Consider the following 24047-nt stretch of genomic DNA (forward strand, 5'->3'; position numbering starts at 1 on the left):
GATATAAACCAAAGGATAAAGATAGACTTGATATATACTGTATGCTTTATCATTACTCTGAACAGGACCCCACATCTCTACATAGTCAATAGCCATGTGTCCTTCCTCTTCTTACTATAGAATAAACATCTCTCTCCTTTCTCTGTCATCCCCCATCTGTTGAGGCTCCACGTCAGTGTATTCCAGTTCAAATAAATAAGGCTGGCCTGCAAATTAGAACACTTCCTCCTTGTATTCGTAGTCAGACATGTTGGATGCGTAACATGTTGGAAGCGTAGTAGTTTGAAAGAAAAAATATATTAGCTAGCTAGTGGACACGTTGTTGTGGACTGGCTAGACTGCTTCTGAACCAAATTAAATCAAATTGAATTTGTCACACGCGCCGAATACAAAAGGCTATAGACTTTACCGTGAAATACTTGAAATAATAAGTGGTGGCTGCATCATGTTATGGGTATGCTTGTAATGGTTAAGGACTGGGGAGTTTTCACAGGATAAAAAAATAAACAGAATGGAGCTAAGCACAGGCAAAATCCTAGAGGAAAACATGGTTCAGTCTGCTTTCCACCAGACACTGGGAGATTAATTTACCTTTCAGAAGGACAATAAACTAAAGTGACTAGGTATCAGGATAGATAATAATAAGAGTAAAATAAAGAACAGAGTAACAGCAGCATATAATGACTTTAAAAGTGTGTACAGTGTGTGTGTGTGTGTGTAGTGCAGTAGTGAGAGGAACGAGGAAGTACACTCATACAAGGCAATATGCTTGCGCCAGAAATTATAGCTTGAGTTCAACAAAATGGATTATAACGTTGCGGATATAGTAATGTGTGACACAATTTTGTGCATACAACATCTAAAGACCTGCACCACGATATTGAGAGCTTTTCTGTTTGCAAAAGGATGTGTTTGGTTGGTTTATGAGCATTTGTTCATGTTTTTGGATGCCCTGAAACTCCAGAATGAGGCTAAGGTAGTCAACTGCTGGTGAGGTAAGTTTCTCAAAAACAAGTGGAATTGCAACAACAACAACAAAAAACTGTCTGGAGCCTTCTATATTATAACATTCCATTTACATATAAAATACAGATTAGGGTCCTAAAGAATGAAGGTGGAAACTATCACTGCATAATTCAAGAACATTCTGTGCCAGTTTCCCAGACCCAGATCAAGCCTACTCTTAGACTAAAAAGCACTTTCAATGGAGAATATTTATTGAACATGCTTTTTCGTCTAGGGACTAGGCGTAATCAACAGTGCATTCGGAAAGTATTCAGACCCCTTGACTTTTTCAAAATGTTGTTACATTACAGCGTTATTCTAAAATTGATTAAATTGTTGTTTTCCCTCATCAATGTACACACAATACCCCATAATGACAAAGCAAAAACAGGTTTTTAGAAATGTTTTGCTAATTTATGGGGTGTCCCTAAACCGGGAAGGTTTTTGCTAACATGCTAACATCGCTAATGTGACTAGAATGGCGTTGTATACAACAACCAACTTTCCAGGACATAGACATGTCTTATATGGGCAGAAAGCTTAAATTATTGTTAATCTAACTGCAGTGTCCAGTTAACAGTAGCTATTACAGTGAACAAATACCATGCTATTGTTTGAGGAGAGTGCACAACAACAAAAAACATGTATCATTTATAACTGGTTTGATACATTCACCTCTGAAGGTAAATACATTTAGTAATCTTGCTCTGATTTGTCATCCTGAGGGTCCCAGAGATAAAATGTAGCATAATCTTGTTTGAGCAAATCAATTTTTACGTTCAAATGTAGGAACTGGGGTCTACAGTTTGACCGCACTGCTGTCTCTGGCTCCACACCCACCCTGCCCGGCCATCTAGATGTGTAAAAGTTAGTGTATAAGCTAATGATCCATAATGCATGACATTCCTGGGTGTGTAAACTTATTTTTTATTTTATTACCATAGTATTTTTGTATGTTTTCTATAGTTTTGTACTTGAAAATGTATAAGTTGACCAATACGGCACATTTGGGCAGACTCCTGGCAGACTTGATACAAAATATTGTGCAGTAATGTAATTCTTCACTGGATCAGTCTGAAACTTTGCACACACACTGCTGCCATCTGGTAGCCAAAATCTAAATTACACCTAGACCTAGCCTTTATCTTGCATTTCAAACACGAAAAAAACATATAACGCATGTTTTTTTGTTTGTCTTATCTTATCAGATCTAATGTGTTATGTTCTCCTACATTAATTTCACATTTCCACAAACAAAAAAAACAAAAAAAAGGGTACGATTCTTAAGAGTTAAATATTTAAAACTAAAATATCACATTTACATAAGTATTCAGACCCTTTTTTACTGTCTTGGTATGAAGCTGCAAGCTTGGCACACCTGTATTTGGGGAGCTTCTCACATTCTTCTCTGCAGATCCTCTCAAGCTCTCAGGTTGGATGGGGAGTGTCACTGCACAACTATTTTCAGGTCTCTCCAGAGATGTTTGAGCGGGTTTAAGTCTGGGCTCTGGCTGGAACACTCATGGACATTCCGAGATTTGTCCCGAAGCCACTCCTGTGTTGTCTTGGCTGTTTGCTTAGGGTCATTGTTCTGTCAGACCGTTGCCCCAGTCTGAGGTGCTCTGGAGCAGGTTTTCATCAAAGATCTCTCTGTACTTTGCTCCATTCATCTTTCCCTCGATCCTGACTCCCAGTCCCTGCCGCTGAAAAACACCCCCACAGCATAAAGCTGGCACCACCATGCTTCACAGTAGGGATGGTGACAGGTTTTCTCCAGATGTGACGCTTGGCATTCAGGCCAAAGAATTCAATCTTAGTGTTTAGTCTTTAGGTGTCTTTTGGCAAACTCCAAGCGGGCTGTCATGTGCCTTTTACTAAGGAGTGACTTCCGTCTGGCCACTCTACCATAAAGGCCTGATTGGTGGAGTGCTGCAGAGATGGTTGTCCTTGTGGAAGGTTCTCCCATCTCCACAGTGGGTTCTTGGTCCCCTCCCTGATCAAGGCCCTTCTCTCCCGATTGCTCAGTTTGGCCAGGAGGCCAGCTCTAGGAAGAGTCTTGATGGTTCCAAACTTCTTCCATTTAGGAATGATGGAGGACACTGTGTTCTCGGGGACTTTCAATGCTGCAGATTTTTTTTGGTACCCTTCCCCAGATCTGTGCCTTGACACAATCCTGTCCCGGAGCTCTACAGACAATTCCTTCAACCTCATGGCTTGGTTTTTGCTCTGACATGCACTGTCAACTGTGGGACCTTATATAAAAAGGTGTGTGCCTTCCAAATCATGTCCAATCAATTGAATTTACCTCAGGTGGACTCCAATCAAGTTGTAGAAACATCTCAAGGATGATCAATGGAAACAGGATGCCCCTAATATCAATTTTGAGCGTCTGCAGGTTTGCATCATGTAGTCCTGCCCTATGCAACTGTAGGTCTAATAAAATATGAACTCAGAGTTTTTGCTTGTGTCTGTCGGGAGCACAGGCGGCTAGTGGCACCTTAATTGGGGAGAACGGGCTCATAGAAATGTCTGCAACAACCTTAATGGAATGGTTTCCATGTGTTTGATACCATTCCATTCACTCCATTCCAACCATTATTATGAGCCGTCCTCCCTCGCCTGCCTCCTGTGGTCGTGAGTGATGGGTTATCAGGCTTGCTAAATAAATACTGGCGGAAAGTGGAGAGCGCCCCTTGAGCTTTGTGCGTTGTGCCCGGCCCGCGCTACCTGCAACTTCCGTGAATCTGATTGGTCATGGCATGCAAAGAGCCTGCAGCAACACTCCGATGTGAAGGACAGAGAAATTGTGCGTGAGTCGAAGAATCATGAGTCAAATCAGTTTAAAAAAGCCGTACTTTGCCCCTCTTTTATACGCTTTGCGGCGATATATTATATTAAATAAAATAAAAAGTGGAGTGATAAATGCCGCCTTACCACACGTTTTCTGGCGGCCCTGCTTCCAGCAACCTGTCACTCAACCAATCACTCCTTCCGTCCACTCCCACCGTCCACTCATCTATCCCATCCCACCCCCCACCCACTCCTCCATCCATCCACTCCCTCCATCCCCCCACTTCCACACCTAGTCCTCCATCCTCTCCTCCCTCCACCCCCCACCCCCCCCTCTCCTCACCCTCGGTCAGCTCGCTGCCAAACACCACAGCCTTGGCGTTGGAAATGGTGACACAGTGCACCAGGGCCTCCAGCCTCAGGTTGAAGTTGATCAGGGCCGCCTCCACACCAATCTTGGCCATGCCCAGCCAGAGGCCCACGTACTGGGACCGGCTCTCCATGAAGAGAGCCACCACATCCCCTTCCACGAAGCCCCTCTGGAGCAGCAGGTTGGCCACACGGTTGGAGTACTCGTCCAGCTGCCGGAAGGACCACTTCTCGCCGGTGCCTTCAAAGATGAGCGCTGTCTTGTCCCCATGGCGACGCACGGTCTCTGCGAAGATCTTCGGGAGGGTATTTCGTTCCCGCAGGTGACGCTTGACGTTCCATTTCACCTTGATGAGGACGCCCGCTGCACTGTGGGGGAGAAGGAGGTGAAGGATAGGGTGAAAATACGACGACAACAACAACAACAGCTCAAAGGTGCTAAGAGTCTAAAGAGAACAACAATGTTAGTCTGAATGTTGAGACATGGTAGTAAACTGGGCCGTGTTCACAAGGCACCAAACAGAAAGAAACAGTTTGAAACAGGGAGGGACTACCTGAACTTAAGTGCCCTAATGAACACGACCCAGATGTTGTTCTGCATGTTATTTCCTGACTATTTATCAGTGGACGTGATGTACATAGTGATAAAGCAATAACATCTATCTCTGTTTTGCATCTGGTATCAAAGTTCAAATTGAGAAATGTCTATTATTCTATGCTGTATTCTTAATTCACTATCACTTTCACGATCTATTTCCTCAATAATCTCTCTAACATCTCTATAATTCAATTTCGCCTTCGATTTCCCTGATTTTTCTGCCATAACTACGGTAAAAACAATACTAACAAGCGAAAATCCTGTGCGTAAATAACGTGGCTACTCCAGTTGAAATTCAATGGCGAATGGTTGTCTTGTCTTTACGCGTGAGTTTTAGACGTAGGATCATCTCCCTGGTTAGAACCATCCCACATCGCCGTTTACCTCAGCTCATTGGCTATCTACCAAGCTAGATTTCAAGACGATCAGTGGTCATTGGGCCGAAATACAGTCAATCAATGAAGCGATGGCCATATCATTGGTGCGCAATGAGGTCGGAGGTTGGTGTGTTCAAATGAGTACCTATCGGTCAATAGGTCCCGGGAAAGAACAAGCAAGTTTGGCTGTGCTACTAACAAACACAGTATTGCAATGAAGCCAACCATGACTAGATAAACACAACTTTAGACTGAGAATTTACGTCCAAAAGTTGAAGGACACCGAATTCACGACAGAAGCCGTTTACAAAATGTTTCGTGTAAGGCTATAAAAAATAGATTTTATCGAACAAAACAACCATTTATTGTTTCGTCATGACCTTCTGTATTGCCAAAGAAGAAGATTTTCAAAGGTAATTCATGAATTTCAATGGTATTTGTGACTTTTGTGACTAATATACATCGGTAGTAGCTGTACTTAATGTTTTGTATACTGAGCGATAATGCATGGTTTGCTTTCGCAGAAAAGTATTTTTTAAATATGACACTGGGGATAAATTACCAAGAGGTATAGCTTTAATTTGGTGTATTGCACTTGTGATTTTATGAAAGTTAAAATAGTTATAATAATTCATTTTGTGGCTCACGTTCTGTGTTGTTGTCGTGGTGTTCCGCTAGCGGAACGCCTAGATGTAAGAGGCAATGCAGACATTTTTATATCAATATCAAATAATTTATGGGTAACAATTGAGTATGTTACTGTGATTGTTTTCAATTAACTGCTCCCGAGTGGGACAGCCATCTATGGCACTGCATCTCAGTGCTACAGGCGTCACTACAGACCCTGGTTCGATCCCGGGCTGTATCACAACTGACCGAGTCCCATAGGGCGCCGCACAATTGGCCCAGCGTCGTCCGGGTTAGGGGAGGGTTTGGCCGAGGTAATCCGTCATTGTAAAATAAAAATGTGTTCTTAACGGACTTGCCTAGTTAAATAAAAAGTAAACATTCAAACTAAACCAAAGCATGGATTGCTGTCATACCTTGTCGATAGACTGCTTACATGCTAAGGAAAATAATTTGTAATTTTGTAATTTGGGTGAACTATCCCTTTAATGTACAGCGCGAACTCCTTATAGAAAACAACGAAGAGTGTTTTTTATTAGTGAATTTACATTCATGAATATGACATTTTGGCATTAGCAAATTTAAGAGGTACATCTTTTTTCTTTATCCTTATTATAGTTAAGGAAATCCCGAGCAGTACATTCTCCCATAAAAAAACAAAAGTCATCAAGAATATCATCAATTGAGTATCTACAAATATCTTGCCTTAATCTCTTGACATGTAGACCATGAAAAAAATAAATGCAAAACTGTTTCTGGATGCTCATCACAACAAGTACAGTTAACGTTAATATGTCTTTTGTTTGTTTCTTCAGGTAATGATTCGCAGGGTAATACTTAAATATAATTCTGAAAGAGACCTCTTTGATCTTGTTAACAAGCAGGTATTTGTGTGGTAATAACCAAACCTTTTTTCCAACAGATATTATTGACAAATGTATTCCAGTAAGTTGTGACATCATGAATAGATACAACATTCCATTGAAATAAAGCACGTATAGATCTGTTCTTGTTCTGAGGTAGAAAGTATTTTCTATACAAAATATCCTTATTGTTCCAAATGAAATACCTATGCGGGGAAAAAGTATGGTTATATATTAATGACCACGCTAAGAACACTTGTCTATGAAAAGTAGATCATTTTTTGTAGGAATCTCATCAATGTTGTAGTTACAAAGCAAAATAAAATTGAAGTCACCAAAACGGGAGAAGAAATGAGGGATGAAATTCCAAGTTGAAGTTGTATTATTTAAGGAATGTCCAATTTATCTTAAAAGTATTATTCAAGTATTATTTCAAGGATAAATCCCTCTGCAACCAATGGATCAACTTCTTTTAGTTTTTTTGCAATAATAGGCTTGAAGTTTAATGAGCATCTTTCCTGTTGATCCTAAACTTTGGTAATCCCAAGGTATGTTACTTTTCCTTGACTGGAATATCGCAGATAGAAGCTAACAATTCACACTTCAGATTTAGGCAATCTGTAGGCACAAATCTGTGCGTAAACCATGCGTGTGATCATTTCCACACATATCAACAAAGTACTGAGTAAAGGGTCTGAATACTTGTAATAAATGTAAAATTGACGTTTTTAATTTTTTTATATATTTGCCTCTTTTTTTTTTGCTTTGTCATTATGTGGTATTGGCTGTAACGTAAGAAAATGTGGACGAAGTCAAGGGTTCTGAATACTTTCCAGATGCACAGTATATGTTGGTATGTCATGGCTGAGCTGTACTGATCTGCCGCAGTCTAATGTCAGCTCTTCTCTCTGTACGCTGTTATCTGTTCATATAACCATGTTGTCACACCCTGATCTGTTTCACCTGTCCTTGTGCTTGTCTCCACCCCCCTCCAGGTGTCGCCCATCTTCCACATTATCCACTGTGTATTTATACCTGTGTTTTCTGTCTGTCTGTGCAAGTTCGTCTTGTTTGCCAAGTCAACCAGCTCCTGTTTTTCCCCAGTCTCTCTTTTTCTCGTCATCCTGGTTTTGACCTTTGCCTGCCCTGACACTGAGCCCGCCTGCCTGACCATTCTGCCTGCCCCTGACCTCGAGCCTGCCTGCCGCCCTGTACCCTTTTGGACTCTGCCCTGGCTATGAACCCTTGCCTGTCGACGACCTGCCTTTTGTCTATCCCTTGGACTATAATACATAGAGCTCAAACCATCTGCTTCCTGTGTCTGCATCTGGTTCTCGCCTTGTGTCGTTATACATGTGTGCTTTCCTTTTAGAAATCTCATTCAGGCGAATTCCTGCCTTCCTTATCAATGGTCCGATAGCAGGGTTTCAGTTGATTTTAGGTGTCAGGACCCTTCCGCGTGTAGTCTGCTCGGGAATGAATCTGACCACCTACTCTTCATGGCCTACGAAGAAGCGACCAACGTGCATATCAAAGAGCATCTCTCCTCTCTCATTAGCACAAGTTTGACTTTGCCGTTAAAGCAATGGTGTTGGGTTTACACTGACGCTTTTCCAGAGGCGGTCTGTGTGATGGCTTTTATGGGTTCTTCATTCCGAAGGACACAAAATGTTCCATCCCTTTTAAATCTTGTATGATCTCAAGTTCTGACTGTTTATGACCACTCCCATGTTAATTGTATTCTCATACACTCCAAGAATTTACGACTAGCAATGGAACATCCAGTTGTCATCACTAGAATTAACACTGCCTTTGTCCTCTCTTTCATGTTATGCTAACTGCATGCTGACCACGGGCTGCACCTGGTGAACCTCTGTCGAACAATAATGCTAGCAAAAAATGACAAGATACTGCAACTCATCATGGCTCCGGTTCCTTCGCCAGCATTGCGGGCGAGCTCTGAGCAACAGACAACCCACTCCAGCATGGACGCTGCTACTGCTTCTCAATGGGTCCCAGCTTACCCTCAAGATCATTGGCCTCTGCTGCTTACGAACAGAGATTGTGGAAGCCTAGATGAGTTACTGCAGTAATTGCTAATCGTGTCATTACTCTAAGGGTCAAATAGCTACATCGCTTCTCTTTTGCTGCATTGCAATACTACTATATACAGTACCAGTCAAAAGTTTGGACACATCTACTCATTCCAGGGTTTTTCTTTATTTTTACTATTTTAGTGAAGACATCAAAACCAGGATATAACACATATGGAATCACGTAGCAACCAAAAAAAGTGTTAAACAGATCAAAATACATTCTAGATTGCCTTGACGACAGCTTTGCACACTCTTGGCATTCTCTCAACCAGCATTACTGCTACTGCAATGAAGCAATAAGGCCCGAGGGGGGTGTGGTATATGTCCAACAAGCCGACACGTGGTTTTCTGAGAAGCTATCTCGGTATGGTATGCCTGCTGTAGCTTACACATAGTTTATCCTTCATGTCACACATATGCAGTATCAATCATATTATATAGATTACGTAGGTGATCTTAAAGCCCTTAATGGCGTGCGTCTGCCGTACACAAAGTTCATTGTCTGTTTTGGGGATTGGTATAGCATACCTTGATATCTGCCTGTTATTATTATAACTTACATGATGATCTCACATGTATGCTCTTGCAGTGAGCTGCCCTGAAGGAGCAGAGGTGAGTGCCACTGCTAATGTCGCTGCATGTATTGTCATCTTCTAATAAATGGTTTCCTGTCTGAAATAAAGCGTAAAAGGTTCATACAGGAAACACGAGTGTTGCATCAGCTAATATTGCACCATTGGATTCATCACCCTTCCTTAATATAGCTGTGAAGACACACACACACACACACACACACACACACACACACACACACACACACACACATATACACACAGTCTAACACACACACACACACACTCATTGCAATATTGTAATGATAATGATGGAGCATTGTAAATTTGGATAGTGCACAATGTATTGTGTGATGTTTTGTTGTATTTATGATGTAGATTATTGTTGTGGTGTGTTGTTTCTTGTTTCATTCCTGTTTGGACCCCAGGAAGAGTAGCGCCTTGGCATCAGCTAATGGGGATCCTAATAAAAACTAAATGGTGGTCTATTAGTCAACCAGGTTTACACACACATACTCTGATGGCTGCCGTGCACAAGCTGGTGTTCTCGGTGACATGCTAATGCTGTAACACGGTTACTCGCTATGCATGTCTGTTTTCTGCTTTCCCACCGCCCACCCCAGCCTCCACCTGTTTGGGCTCTGCTTTTGTTTCGATCAGGGGGATTGGTATAGCATACCTTGTTTTCTGCCTGAATTGTTATATCTTACATGACGCATGATCTGGCAGTGAGCTACCCCGAAGGAGCAAAGCCTAACGCCAAGACTAACGTACAGTACTGCATGTATTGTAATCTTCGAATTAATGGCTAAACTAATACGTGACGTTTCCTGTCTGAACCATGGTGGACGCACAACCAGGCTAGAGTAATACAACTCAGCTCGGCCCGTTTTGGCTCAGCAGTGTGACAAAAACGGGTAAAAACGGATTCCCCTTCCCCTTCAATGTTTGCAGATCTGTAAGGTCAACACCACTACACCATTCCAGACCGTTCAGATCTGCAAACATTGAAAGGTTACTTGGGGGCGAGGGGTAGTGGCTGTACCTGTCACCATGGTTTTGTCTGAAACGTTGTTCCCCCTGCTGCTATTGAACCAGGTCTCTCTTGGAAAAGAGATGTTATCTCAATGAGAAAAACCTGTATAAATAAAAGGTACAAAAGAAAAATAAATGGTGAACAGCTTATAACGCAGAGAAACCTCAGCACCTGTCTCTCTCGTTTGTCTGCGCTATGTCTCTGTTCTCTCTGAAATATTCCTCCATACCTGACCTGATTAACTCCTCAACTCTTCGCTCTGTCACACACTTTAGCTTGTCTTACAGGAATATGCTCATTTTCTTGTAGGAGACATTTGTACTCCTAGTCCTAGTCACATTTGTTGTTTTAAAAAAATCTGTTCTGCAAAGCTGTAAACTTGTTTAAGGAGCAATGACTTCCTGATTTCGTTTCGCTCCACTTTTTGCTTTCCCTCCTGTCTTTAAGTTTGGTTTTAATTTTGTTTGCTTGTTCTCGGGCAAATTTAGTGGGCGTTCATGGTGGGTTTCTTTTAGGTCCCAGTTGCTGTTGCTAGTCAGCTTTCAGTGGACACCCAGATGTGTGTCTTTCAGAACCCCTCTTAAATCCCCAACTGTTTAGTTTTGGTTGTTGTCAGTGAGTCTTTGTTAGTTCTCCTTACTTTTTGAGCGTCCATTTTTGGTTTTCTTGCTGGGGAACGTAACACACACATACACACACCCCTAACCCCCTACGCACTCCAGGTGTCTGCCAATGGTCTTGTCGAGCTAGCTATGAAATCACAACACAGAGAAACCTCAGGAATCCTCAACACTCCCCCCTGTCACACACTTTAGCTTGTCTTACAGGAATATGCTGCTTTTTTTTGTTGGAGACAGTTACACAACTATTTAGCCATGGTCAAATTATCTGTTGTTTGAAAGGTCTTAAAACCGAGCAGGACTGACTCACATTTCCATAAAACATGCTTCTGAGTGACTTGAAAAACAAACCCATTTACTTGGAGACATGTACACACACACCACAGCCCACACTATACTCCCACTCACTGTACGTCTCTGCCGATGGTCTTGGCAAAAATGTATATGAACTTCCAACCTCCAGAGCCCAGGTAGAAGATGAGGATGGAGGGGAGGACTTGGAACCAGGGCAGGCCCACCAGGAGACGGAACACGAAGAGCAGGACAGTGCAGCAGGCCAGGCGCATCATCCTGGAGAGTAGGAAACGCAAGTCACAATGTCACCACATTCTATCAATTTTCAAGAATATTTTCTAAGGGCTTAAATCAAGGGTCCCATGTTCTGAACACAAGTTCCTGTACAGTCGGTGATCTGACGAGAGGGCAGTTGCCTATCATGTTGCAAAGGACACCTTGATTTTTTTTTTAAAGGCTGTGAGGGGAAAAAAAAAACATGTTATAAAGTATTATTATAAATGTTACAAAGCTTAAACTAGACCTTTACTTTCATTTACTTATACTTCATTTTATTCTAGCACAGAGGTTGCACTTTCAATGACCCTGTGGTGTGTGGTTGTGGTAGTCTTGCCTTCCTTAGCTGAATGCACTTTTTTGTAAGTCTCTCTGGATAGGAGCGTCTACTGAATTAGTGATTGCATACATTTCATGCATTTTGTTTTTTGTACTGGCCCCCCGTGGGAATCGAACCCACAACCCTGGCATTGCAAACACCATGCTCTACCAACTGAGCCACAGGGAAGCCTGTGGATATGTCAAATATAACCATGCATAGGCCTACACCCTGCCTACACTCTTGCCTTTGGCATTAGGTGAGTGTCGTCAGGTAGGACTATCTAGATAAGGAAGGCGACTAAAAACACGACCTTTGACATTCGCTGCCTCCGAGCCTTTCCTGAGCAACATTCACAGCTGGGTATGGTGGGGTCTGGGTGGTGATGTTGCTGATCCATTTTGATCATTCAGGCTTTTCTCGATCAGAATAGAGGGGCCTCAAACGTTCTCTGTTCTAAATCTCTATAGAGGTTCTCTGTATTCCACATCCCTTTTCCCCTTTAAATGTCTTCTTATCTATTTATAACTTCCAGATTAAGACCTACACTACATGCCATTATGGATAGGCTCTATGCTAAATTACAAGTAAATGAATGTAAAGGTCTAGGTTATGCTTTGTAGCATTTCTAAGAATGCTACAAAGCAAGGTGTCCTTTGCAATATGTATTACAGCGGGTCGAGAGCTTCAAGTTCCTCTGTGTCCACATCACTAAGGACCTATCATGGTCCAAACACACCAACACAGTCGTGATTTGGCCCAGCGTCGTCCGGGTTTGACCCGGGTGTAGGCCGTTATTGTAAATAAGAATTTGTTCTTAACTGACTTGCCTAGTTAAATAAAGTTTACATTTAAAGAAAAAGGAAAAAAAAGAGGGCACAACGACGCCTCTTCACCCTCAGGAGGCTGAAAAGATTTGACATGGGCCCTCAGATCTTCAAAAAGTTCTACAGCTGCACCATTGAGAGTATCTTGACTGTCTGCATCCCCGCTTAGTATGGCAACTGCTTGGCATCCGACCACAAGGTGCTACAGAGGTTAGTGCGTACAGCCCAGTACTTCACTGGGGCAGAACTCCCTGCCATTCAGGAATCTCTATACCAGGCGGTGTCAAGGAAGGCCCTAACAATTGTCTAAGACTCCAGCCACCCAAATCATAGACTGTTCTCTCTGCTACCGCATGGCAAGCGATACCCGGAACACCAAGTCTGGAACTAAAAGGCACCTGAACAGTTTATACCCCCAAGCCATAAGACTGCTGAACAAATGGCTATTTACATTGACCCCCTCTATTCTTTTATTATCTTCATTGTTTTGCACTGACTCTCTTGCACTCGCTCTTTGCACACTCACTAGACTCTACGCACACACTCACAAATACTACACTCCAACACACACACACTACATACTCTCTCTCACACACACAAAACACACACACACGCATGCATATTGACGCCACACACACACACACACATGCATATTGACGCCACACACACTCACACATAGACACACTTTCACACACACTGCTGCTACTCTGTTTACTATATATCCTGGTTGCCTAGTCACTTTTACCCCTACTTACATGTACATACTGTATTACCTCAATTACCTCAATTACCTCGTACCCCTGCACATTGACTCGGTACTGGTACTCCTTGTATATAGCCTTGTTATTGTTTTTATTGTGTTCCTTTTTTATTTAAATATTTGTCTTTCTTTTTAACTCTGCACTGTTGGTAATGGGCTCATAAGTAAACACTTCACCTGTTGTATTCTGGCGCATGTGACCAATAAAATTTGATTTTGATTTGTTTTTGCAAGGTCCAGTTTGGGAATGTCCTGACCACAAGGGCTCTCCAGGCCAGCGCCATATTGATGTAAAAACAAAGCCAAAGGTGTCTCTGCCTATGACATATTTTGGTATCAAAGAATTATAAAATTGGCTACGGGCCATTACTGTTATGTTAGTATGCAGTAGGCTACAGGTGAGACATGTTCTTTGTTATAATTTTATCTGTCAATTTACAGCACAAACTGGGGCTCACAGATTACATAAACATTTATTATTTACTGTTGGACATACAGATCAGAACCAACACAGAGCCATAGGGCAGAGGACGTGGGCCCGTCTCAATGCTACCTGATATGGCCGGTGCCTTTTGTTAATGAGATAGGAACCTTTATCTGACGCTAATATCTATGCATCGGTGTCAACAAGAACACATGATTCTTATTTCTAATATTTTCTGTTATGAGGCGGCAGCATGAGTATGATAAATTATCGCTTGCGTCAAAGTGCTCATCATCAGCGGATATTACACCCTCTGGCCAGCATGGCAATAGGCTACATACATTTATAATGTAGCCCAGGCTATGGCCCACAGAAGAGGATTAAACATTGCTGAGATTAAATAATATGACTATTTAGGCTCTAAATCATCATCCAACATCACAACATAGGCAGGGGCTTGGAAAATGAGAATGTTTGGCAACCTGCGCATCTATAGATAGCTGTAGCCTACATCCCGGAAATTTAACGCGGGCACAGTAGCATCACAGCAGCAGTACTGCGGTAGTAGGGAGAGAGAGAGAGAGGCAGGCTCACTGCTGATTGGAAATTTAAAAAAGACTCGACCAACACCAGCAGCTATGCCATGTGCGCGACCAAATATAATCAGAACCGTTACATCTCTAAAAGGTTTCAATCGTGTACATTCGATCGAACGTCCATGGTGTCGATCGATGTATGATAAGGTGATAGCAACATCAGCAAGGTTGCATGAGTCGCTATAGTGCGCAACGAAATACACACTAGAATGGAGTGGTGGTGGCTATTCTGTAGCCTCTCAATTTAGTGTGTCAACGCTGCCCGATTTTCGGCCACACGCCCTCTTGGCACTGACAATATATAATATTAGGGTATTCTACATAACGGAATAGAATCGTCCAACAGATTCGAACATGGTCCATTCAAACACAGGCAAGGTTGTTAAAGGACAGTTGGTGAAGCCTAAGCTATCCGGACCTCACTAGGCGACTAAATAATCATGGAGCCGGAAACCAGACCATTGAGGGAAATAGAAATGTGAGTGTTGTGAGTGTTCTTTTTTGACATACCTTGTTTCACGTCCCCCACAATCACAATAATGTGCGTATTACACCGGACGTGGAACCCGTTTTGTAGTCTACAATTCCGCCTTGATCGGCTTAGCAAAGCCTTCCACCGCTCTCTGGCTGTTACTTGTGCGTTGGCACACCACATACACAGCACACACACCTGGGTTTCAGCGAACTGCCCTTCCTCCTGTAGGATTATATCAAATTCGCCTGCCTCCTTGGTTCGACTTTTCCCCCCATCTAAATCATCAGATAATTCATATCGCCAGTATCATTTTTTTCCCAGCTTCATCGTAGCCATGAGCTCTCTCGCTACAGTAATTCAAATGACTTTATCATTTTCTTAGTAGAGCCCGCCCCCTCCGTATACGCCGTTATGTGTAAACGATGAGTGACATGACCTACGCCCAATCACAGCGCCCATAGTTTATAATTGACTCCGATAGAGGTGGAGCTTGCCGCAGAAATTCTGTCAAGGAAATGCGGCCCTGCAGACGAGTGGGTGCACGGCCGTTTCCACCCGGTAGTGACATAGGCCTGATGCGGGTCTATGAGACGCGCGTAAAACCCTCACAGCTTCAAATCGTAGGGGTAGGGGAGATCACCGTATACAGTCATACTGTGGGAGCCGCTCGCTGTACCAGACCTGCGCATAACGGTAGTTCTATTCTGCCCATAATAAACCCAGGCCTCCACTAGAGCGCAGCACTGGTACTGTTCGGATGCTCGGATATGGACCGAGGTAGGTGCAGGGTTCAATAAGGCATTCGTTTCACACCATAACCACATTCTTCTATGGCAGTATAGTCAGTGAGGCACCGTGCAGGCAATTGTTCTTAGGCTGCTAAAATTATCACAGGATAATACTTAATCATTTACAGAAAGCCCTTTTTTTTAAGCTATATTTAGCTATTATGATAACGTTATGATTTAATGAGGGTGCCTTGCGGTTGCTTGCTATTTTGCAGGCTATTTCTAAAGCAGGAAGTGTGAATAAAAAGTTGGCCAGGACAGTAGACTATAGAGAAACTAACCACTGGGCACACCACATCAATTCAACATGGAAATTCGGGTCATTTTTGGTTGAGATGTTGATTAATGGAATTTCAACCTTTATTCACCCTCTCAAAAAAGCACAGTAAAGTTGAAATGGGAATACAATGTAAGATATGTTGTATTTATACAACAACTTAATGTGTTATCACTGTGCTTCAACTAATAGCACAACCAAATGACCTGGATTGTAGTTGAGATTACATTAAAAATACATAGTGCAAGTGATTAATGCTGTTCGAGGTTCTGCACAAATATTTATATTGTGAAGAGCTCCACAGACCAGAAACCTTTGCACGCTATCTTGAACATGCACACTTTCTATGATTACATAATAAGACTTTTATAGTTACATTAACCTCAAAATGTGACCATGGATGTGTTACTCATTTTAAGGTTGAATAAAAACTTTTACATTCGTTTTTATGATAGCCTTAACTTTAGGCTATTTACAAAAGTCATATAGAATTGTGTCAAGTTGACAACTCAACCAACATTTAAAGGACATGCATCTAAGGCTTGGATAGTTTAATCTGAGCCACTGGCTTAATCCTATTCTTTAACTTGTATTTTTAGTTTAGTTGGAGATGTGTTCATTGGCCGTAGTTTATGCCTACCCATACCATAACCTCACCGCCACCAAACCGCTCACCCACATGAACGCCATACACGCTGTCTGTCATCTGCTCGGTACAATTGAAACCGGCATTCATCCGTACTGCCAAATTCTCCAAATGTATGGCATTGTTGTGTGCGACAAATCTGCACATTTTAGAGTGGCCTTTTATTGTCCACAGCACAAGGTGCACCTGTGTAATGATCATGCTGTTAATCAGCTTCTTGATATGCCACACCTACCAGGTGGATTGATTATCTCGGCAAAGGAGAGACCAAATGGATAGCTGTAGACTGATCAATTCTCCAGTAGGAGGTGCTGCCTAGCCTTTCGTTTCTTCCGATAGTGGATAGAACGTTGAAGATCTGATGTCGTTTCAAAGGCACAAATTGAATATATTTTATACAAGGTTTGTCCATGTTGAAAATCGGTTACCATGACAATTCTGTGGCTGAAATTTCACCCTCAAAACAAGTTTACATTGATGACTTTTTTGCAAATCCAATGTACTTTCCACGACACAATACATTGAAATATTAAGTTGAAACAACTAGCTTGCGCCCATTGGGTATGCTCATTGAGTCATGAAAAAGAGGAGATAAAACACACACACACAAAGCCTACCACACTAATCATTGGATCATCTGTGCAGTGCAGCAGCACTTCTTACAGCTACTATCAGCTCAAGACAAATCATTATCAGTGGTTTCCACATAGATTATGACAAGGCACCTCTTTTTTTATTTTTTTAATCAATCAATCAGTAACAATCATTCTCCTCAGTGATCTTCAACAGAACTTTCTCCTCCAATAAACAAGCCCAACAAAACCTCTGAAGACACTGGGGGGACAATTCACTTGATCTCTGAACATGCATTCAATACATCCTTTGCAGTCAAAAACAAAACATACTGCACAAATAGTTATTTTGTTGGAACTTGCCAGAACTTAATTTGCAAATATAATACATTTATGAAGTAAAATATTTGTTTTACTCATAAACTTGCCAGCACTACATTTGGAAATAGAGCAGACGTTAGTTTGAAAGTCAGTTTTCCCTTGCACTTCCGAAGCAGAGTATGCACCAATACTGTTAATGGAAATAAATGCATTACCTTCTTATGAGTGCAATGTAGGAGAGCAAGTAGATTCCGTTTTGAAGTTAAGATTCATCCATTTTCTTAGTTCTTTGTCAACACTTAAGACCCATAAGCGAGTTTAGTAGAAGAGAACGATGTGCAACAATTAATTCTACAGACTCTGTACTGTTCTGAATTTCCACTTTTGTTGTTGGCCCAGAGGGCAATTGTGTACGGTGTGCTGCCTACACACATGGTTATACCTATATAGATTAGGCCAAACACCCATCAAAGAAAATACTGTTGAAGAACGCAACTTGTTCTGGAGGGGGCAGAGCATAGGATGGGCACCCACTCTCTCTCCCTTAGTCATCCAGCTCAAGCCCAAATTGTCCGTACAGGTCTCGTGTGGTCACTCCTCTCAGGGCAGCTGCAACACACACACACACACACACACACACACACACACACACACACACACACACACACACACACAAAACAGTTTGAAATCATTTCCAACACTACCTGTGCTTGCCTGACTTAATGTAACCAATGGAACGTTCAGAAAAGTAGAATAGAGTTGAAATGACTTGAATAACTAAAGTAGAGGAGTTTAAATTATATTATGGTCAGTCCGTGAGATGTCCTTCACTATGGCTATTCTACTGAATGGAAGACAAATATTTTACTACCACCAAAGCTGATTAGATTGTGGCAGAGTAGTTAGTGAATGTGAAAATATGTGTGTGTGTGTGTTTGTATACTGTGAAAATCTGTGTGTGTGTTTGTATACTGTGTACACCTGTGTGTAGGCCTCACCTATCCTGCCTACTAGTGACTGTCCGATGTCTTTGATGTCGTTGTACTCATGTAGCAAGTCAATGTGCTGCTCCAACTCATCAACTCTGATCCCACTGTAGAAATCCACACACATTGGTTAGTCTCTCAACACACATGGTTTCATCTATACTGCCAATGTATTGTTTGTGAATTAATAACAGCATGAATACAAAGTGTTAATGTTATTACAAATATTGGACAACACTATCAGATGACACACACAACCTAATCAACAAGTAAAATATTTGCATTCCATTCAGTAGAATAACCATAGTGAAGCACATCTTAATGAATGACATTTAAACAACTCTACTATGCAACTCTATTGTACGCACTCTTTCTCCAACAGTGCAATCTCTGAGTCTAACTTTGCCCGTCTCTTCTTCAGTTCCTCTATCTCTTCTTCAGGCTTGGCAGGGCTAGTACTGGAGGTCTGGACCTGGGGAAAGACAAGGACTATGATGATGATGCCAAAACATATTGTGGTGTGTGTGATATGCAAAAGCAATTCTACATCAGAAGACTTACAGGTGATTTGAAGCTGGAATTGACTTTTGTGTGTCCCGAGTATGGGGTCCTAAGGGGGGGGGGACAAGTATTCAATGAAATCACAGACCTATAACCTAGACGGAATAGTATCGCATGTCACATCAGTGTGTATAAGAGTCTGCCCAGGTTATCAGGGATCTAGGCCTAAAGATAAGGTAGGTAGATTACGTTCAAGATCCTGTCACGAAGTTATCAAGTTGTGTTCAAGAGGGAATGGTATGATAAATGTGAAATAAACCTAGATTATTCAAACCTAGATATTGAATGGTGCCACACTATGGAATTTGCTTTGCCACAAACTTAATTGGTTAATGAAAATGCAACAAGTACTCTCTGCCAGTTTGATGGAAGTGCAATTAGTTTGTGGCAAAGTCCATTGTGTGGCACCGTTCAATATATTGGTTTATTACTCTAGGTGTACTTGATCATAGCATCTTAAAAGTAATCTGCCTGCCTTGTCTGAGTACGTTGTATAGAGTTTTCAAACGTGTAACATTTTTGCTGAGGCAAGCACAACATTCAGTAATGGTACACTACCGCCACCTAGCGGCAAAGATGAAGTATCACAACAACCTTTCAGCTAACAACTGAATAGACGCTAACTACGATACCATGAAAGAAAAGTACCTTGAATGTGGAGCAATTACAATAGTGTCACCCCGCGCTATAAAAGGTACCTGTCCAGTTAACAAGACTTGTGACTTTGTGGAACACTATTTTCGTACCTTTTATGAGCCCCTTTAGGTGTAGAGAAGACCTTCCCCTTTGGTGTTGACAATGTTACATCCGGGACATTCCCACATATTTCACTACTCCGTTCTGTATCCATACCACTTCGAAGTATATTAGCCAGATAAAATGACAAACTGTGCGAAAACGACGTCTCAAAACTGACTTTCGTGGGGTGTGCGTCTCGCCTTTTCCCAGTAGTTTACTTATGTAGTTGTCTACACATCATTCTTTCCCGCGCTAAGAAAACGTACAGCATTTTCATTGGTCCTCAGCATTAAATGGGTCGATGTGTGATGTTACTATTTGACCGCTAGGCGGCGGCATTAACCAAACTATTTCACCAGGAGACAGCCCAACAGCAAGTCAGGTCTCAAGGACAATCAAATAAAAATACCCTTGTTGAATTATGAAAAATTCATATTGATATTGAATTCGATTTTTGACATATATATTTTTTCATTTTTGCACTGTATATATAGGCCAAGCAAGTGTTTTCCCTCACAGCACAAATTCCTTGGCACCCATGGTGATTATGTTGAATATGATGCTGTTGATGAACTATTTAACTATTTAGCAGTATTATGGCGTGGGGGGTAGAAGCTGTATCATTATTCAATATCTACCCGGACTATCTGCATTGACTCTTTTGCAGTAACCAATTTATCATTGATCTGAAAATGTGGCCGGAGGATTCGTATGGAGGGTGTGACGTGTAAATACGGAGCCTCTGGATGCACTCAGAGGTCAAATCGAGCTCTGTACCGCATCGATTGTGTGGCTCTCAAATGTGGTAACATGTGGATGGCAACGTATAGCTCGCTCCACATTGACATGATTGGTTGACGGTAGATGAGGGCGGGATGTCCTGTATAAACACAAGCTCACTTCCTTAACAACTTCCTTCACAACAGCTTTGCGCTGGTCGGCGAAGTGCAAGACGTGTGAATGCCTTGACTTCTGCGGAGGCTGTATCATCATAAATGTTGCACGGGCAATGCAGACGACGTATTGACCATTAACTATTTTTGACTCATCACATACACTGCTGTTACTGTTTATTATCTATCCTGTTGCCTAGTCACTTTTATCCCTACCCATGTACACTACATATCTACCTCAATTGTCTCGTACCCTTGCACATCGACACGGTGCTGGTAACCCATGTATATAGCCAAGTTATCGTTACTCATTGTGTATTTATTCCTCGTGTTAACGTTTTTCTGTTATTTGTCTTTTTTTCTCTTTGCATTGTTGGGAAGGGCCGATAAGTAAGCATTTCACTGTTAGTCTACACCAGTTATTTACGAAGCATAAGACAAATAACAATTTATTTGATTTTGATCATCACGTAGAGTTGGTACTCTTGTAGCTATCTCAGGAAAGAGCGGTCACACATTGTTTGGATAATCCAGATAGTCCATCTGGGAATGTTCTACTGATGGTCATACTATCTTTTGATAAGCAACTGCTTGCTAAGGTTAGGGTTATGTTTAGAATAATGGTTAAAGGTTAGGGTAAGGGTTAAGTTTAGGTTCAGGGCTAGGGTTAGGGTTAGTAAATGTTACTAATAGTCTGTATAACATCTACAGATGGACTATCCACATAAAGCGTCATGAACAAGCTGTCTTCTTACCTCACGGTTCACTAGGAAAATATCAAAGGAGAAAACGAGTTTACATTTTTCATAAAAATAAAGAAATAAAAAAGCCGCCCATTCTGCGAGCCCTCTGGAGTTATGCTTTATTTATCAGTAGTTACAGAAAGAAGAGTGCGCAGAATGAAAAATTCAGAGAGGCACATAGCCTCTTTCTCCTTTTAGAAATCAGGGGATCAAAAACATGTGGTAATGGTCCTGTGGTGGCGTCTCAGGGTCTGAAGCTGTGATAATTATGCAACAGGTACGTGTGTGTCGGAAGGTGTGTGTGTGCCTATGTCAAGTTTGTGTGTGAGCTTGCCATGCACGCGTGTGCATGTAGTACACGTGTGTGTGTGTGTGTTCTCACTAGCTACTCTCTCTGGTGCTGTGGAATATTCTAACAGTACTGTACACTGAGTGTACAAACCATTAAGAACATGGACTGACCAGGTGAAAGCTATGATCCCTTATTGATGTCACTTTTTTATTTTATTTTTTCTTATTTTTATTTCAACTTTATTTAACTAGGCAAGTCAGTTAAGAACAAATTCTTATTTACAATGACGGCCTACACCGTCCAAGCCCGGACGACGCTGGGCCAATTGTGCACCGCCCTGTGGGACTCCCAATCACGGCCGGTTGTGATACAGCCTGGATAAATCCACTTCAATCAGTGAAGATGAAGGGGAGGCGACAGGTTAAAGAAGGAAGTTTAGGCCTTGAAACAATTGAGACATGAATTGTGTATGTGTTCCATTCAGAGGGTGAATGGGCAAGACAAAGATTTAAGAGCCTTTGAACAGTAGGTGCCAGGCGCACCGGTTTGTGTCAAGAACTGCAACGCTGCTGGGGTTTTCAAGCTCAACAGTTTCCTGTGTTTATTAAGAATGGTCCACCACCCAAGGACATCCAGCCAGCTTGACACAACTGTGGGAAACATTGGAGTTAACATGGGTCAGCATTCACTGTGGAACACTTTTGACACCTTGCCAGACAAATTGAGGCTGTTCTGAGGGCAAAACTGGTAGGTGCTACTCAATGTTAGAAAGGTGTTCCTAATGTTTCGTATATTCACACCCCTTGAAATGTTTCACATTTTGTTGTGTTACAAAGTGAATAAAAAAGTATAGATTTATTTTCTCACCCGTCTACACACAATACCCCATAATGACAAAATGGAAACATGTGTTTATAGATTTATTGAAAATGAAATACAGTAATATGTAATTTACATAAGTATTCACATCCTTGAGTCAATACTTTGTAGAGGCACCTTTGGCAGTGATTACAGCTGAGTCTTTCTGGGTAAGTCTCTAAGAGCTTTCCACACCTGGATTGTGCAACATTTGCCTATTATTATTTTCAAAATTCTTCAAGCTCTGTCAAATTGGTTGTTTATCATTGCTAGACAGACATTTTCAGGTCTTGCTATAGATTTTCAAGTAGATTTAAGTCAAAACTGTAACTCGCCCACTCAGGAACATTCATTGTCTTATTGGTAAGCAACTCCAGTGTAAATTTGCCTTGTGTTTCTGGTTATTGTCCTGCTGAAAGGTCAATTAATCTCCCAGTGTCTGGTGGAAAGCAGACTGAACCAGGTTTTCCTCTAGGATTTTGCCTGTGCTTAGCTCTATTCCATTTATTTTTTTACCTGAAAAACTCCCCAGTCCTTAACTATTACAAGCATACCCATAACGTAATACAGCCACCACTATACTTAAATATACGGAGAGTGGTACTCAGTAATGTGTTGTATTAGATTTGCCCCAGCATAACACTTTGTATTCAGGACAAAAAGTTAATTGCTTTGCCACATTTTTTGCAGTATTACTTTAGTGCCTTGTTGCAAACAGGATGGATGTTTTAGAATAATTTTTATTTTGTACAGGCTTCCTTCTTTCACGCTTGTTGTTGATCCATCCTTCGTTTTCTCCTATCACAGCCAATAAACTCTGTAACGGTTTTAAAGTCACCATTGGCCTCATCGTGAAATCCCTGAGCTGTTTCCTCCCTCCCTAGCAACTGAGTTAGGAAGGACGCCTGCATCTTTGTAGAGGCTGGATGTATTGATACACCATCCAAAGTGTAATTAATAACTTTACCACGCTCAAAGGAATATTCAATGTCTGCTTTTTTTTACCCCTCTACCAACAGGTGCTCTTTTTTGAGAGGCATTGGAAAACCTCCCTGGTCTTTGTGGTTGAATCTGTGTTTGAAATTCACTGCTCGTCTGAGTGACGTTATTTTGTAGATACTTGTATGTGTGGGGAACAGAGATGGGGTAGTCATTCAAAAATCATGTTAAACACTATTATTGCACACAGAGTGAGTCCAGGCAACTTGTTATGTGACTTGTTGAGCACATGTTTACTCCTGAACTTATTTAGGCTTGCCATAACAAAGGGGTTGAATACTTATTGACTCAAAACATTTCAGCTTTTCATGTTTAATTCATTTGTAAAAATCTTGAAAAACATAATTCCACTTTGACATTATCGGGTATTGTGTGTATGCCAGTGAGGAAAAATCAATTTAATCAATTTTAAATTCAGGCTGTAACACAACAAAGTGTGGAAAAAGTCA

The 24047-nt window shown here is 41.6% G+C and overlaps 2 protein-coding genes and 1 long non-coding RNA gene across 3 annotated transcripts in view; 1 reads left to right on the forward strand and 2 right to left on the reverse strand.

The window, feature by feature from the left end:
- The window catches only part of LOC106561537 (long-chain fatty acid transport protein 4), a 32189-nt gene extending 16878 nt beyond the window's left edge, over nucleotides 1-15311 (reverse strand). Inside the window, exons 1-3 of the mRNA XM_014125609.2 lie at nucleotides 14960-15311; nucleotides 11362-11523; nucleotides 4139-4533 (exon numbers count right to left, since the gene is read on the reverse strand). Coding sequence (XP_013981084.1) covers nucleotides 4139-4533; nucleotides 11362-11522 — 556 coding nt within the window. The 5' untranslated portion in view covers nucleotide 11523; nucleotides 14960-15311. The remainder of the gene's footprint in view (nucleotides 1-4138; nucleotides 4534-11361; nucleotides 11524-14959) is intronic.
- LOC123724504 (uncharacterized) lies at nucleotides 763-9419 on the forward strand. Its single transcript, XR_006757058.1, has 2 exons — nucleotides 763-995; nucleotides 8523-9419. It is a non-coding gene; the product is annotated as an uncharacterized lncRNA (long non-coding RNA).
- Nucleotides 15312-17378: 2067 nt separating the features above from the next.
- Nucleotides 17379-20067, reverse strand: swi5 (SWI5 homologous recombination repair protein). Its single transcript, NM_001140641.1, is given in 5 exon segments — nucleotides 17379-18137; nucleotides 18527-18621; nucleotides 18883-18986; nucleotides 19076-19124; nucleotides 19822-20067. Coding segments are annotated over 5 exon segments (417 nt in total). The 5' UTR covers nucleotides 19926-20067; the 3' UTR covers nucleotides 17379-18072.
- Between the last annotated feature and the right edge of the window lie 3980 nt (nucleotides 20068-24047).

This window comes from Salmo salar, chromosome ssa01, assembly GCF_905237065.1.
Source record: "Salmo salar chromosome ssa01, Ssal_v3.1, whole genome shotgun sequence".
NCBI classification, from domain to species: domain Eukaryota; kingdom Metazoa; phylum Chordata; class Actinopteri; order Salmoniformes; family Salmonidae; genus Salmo; species Salmo salar.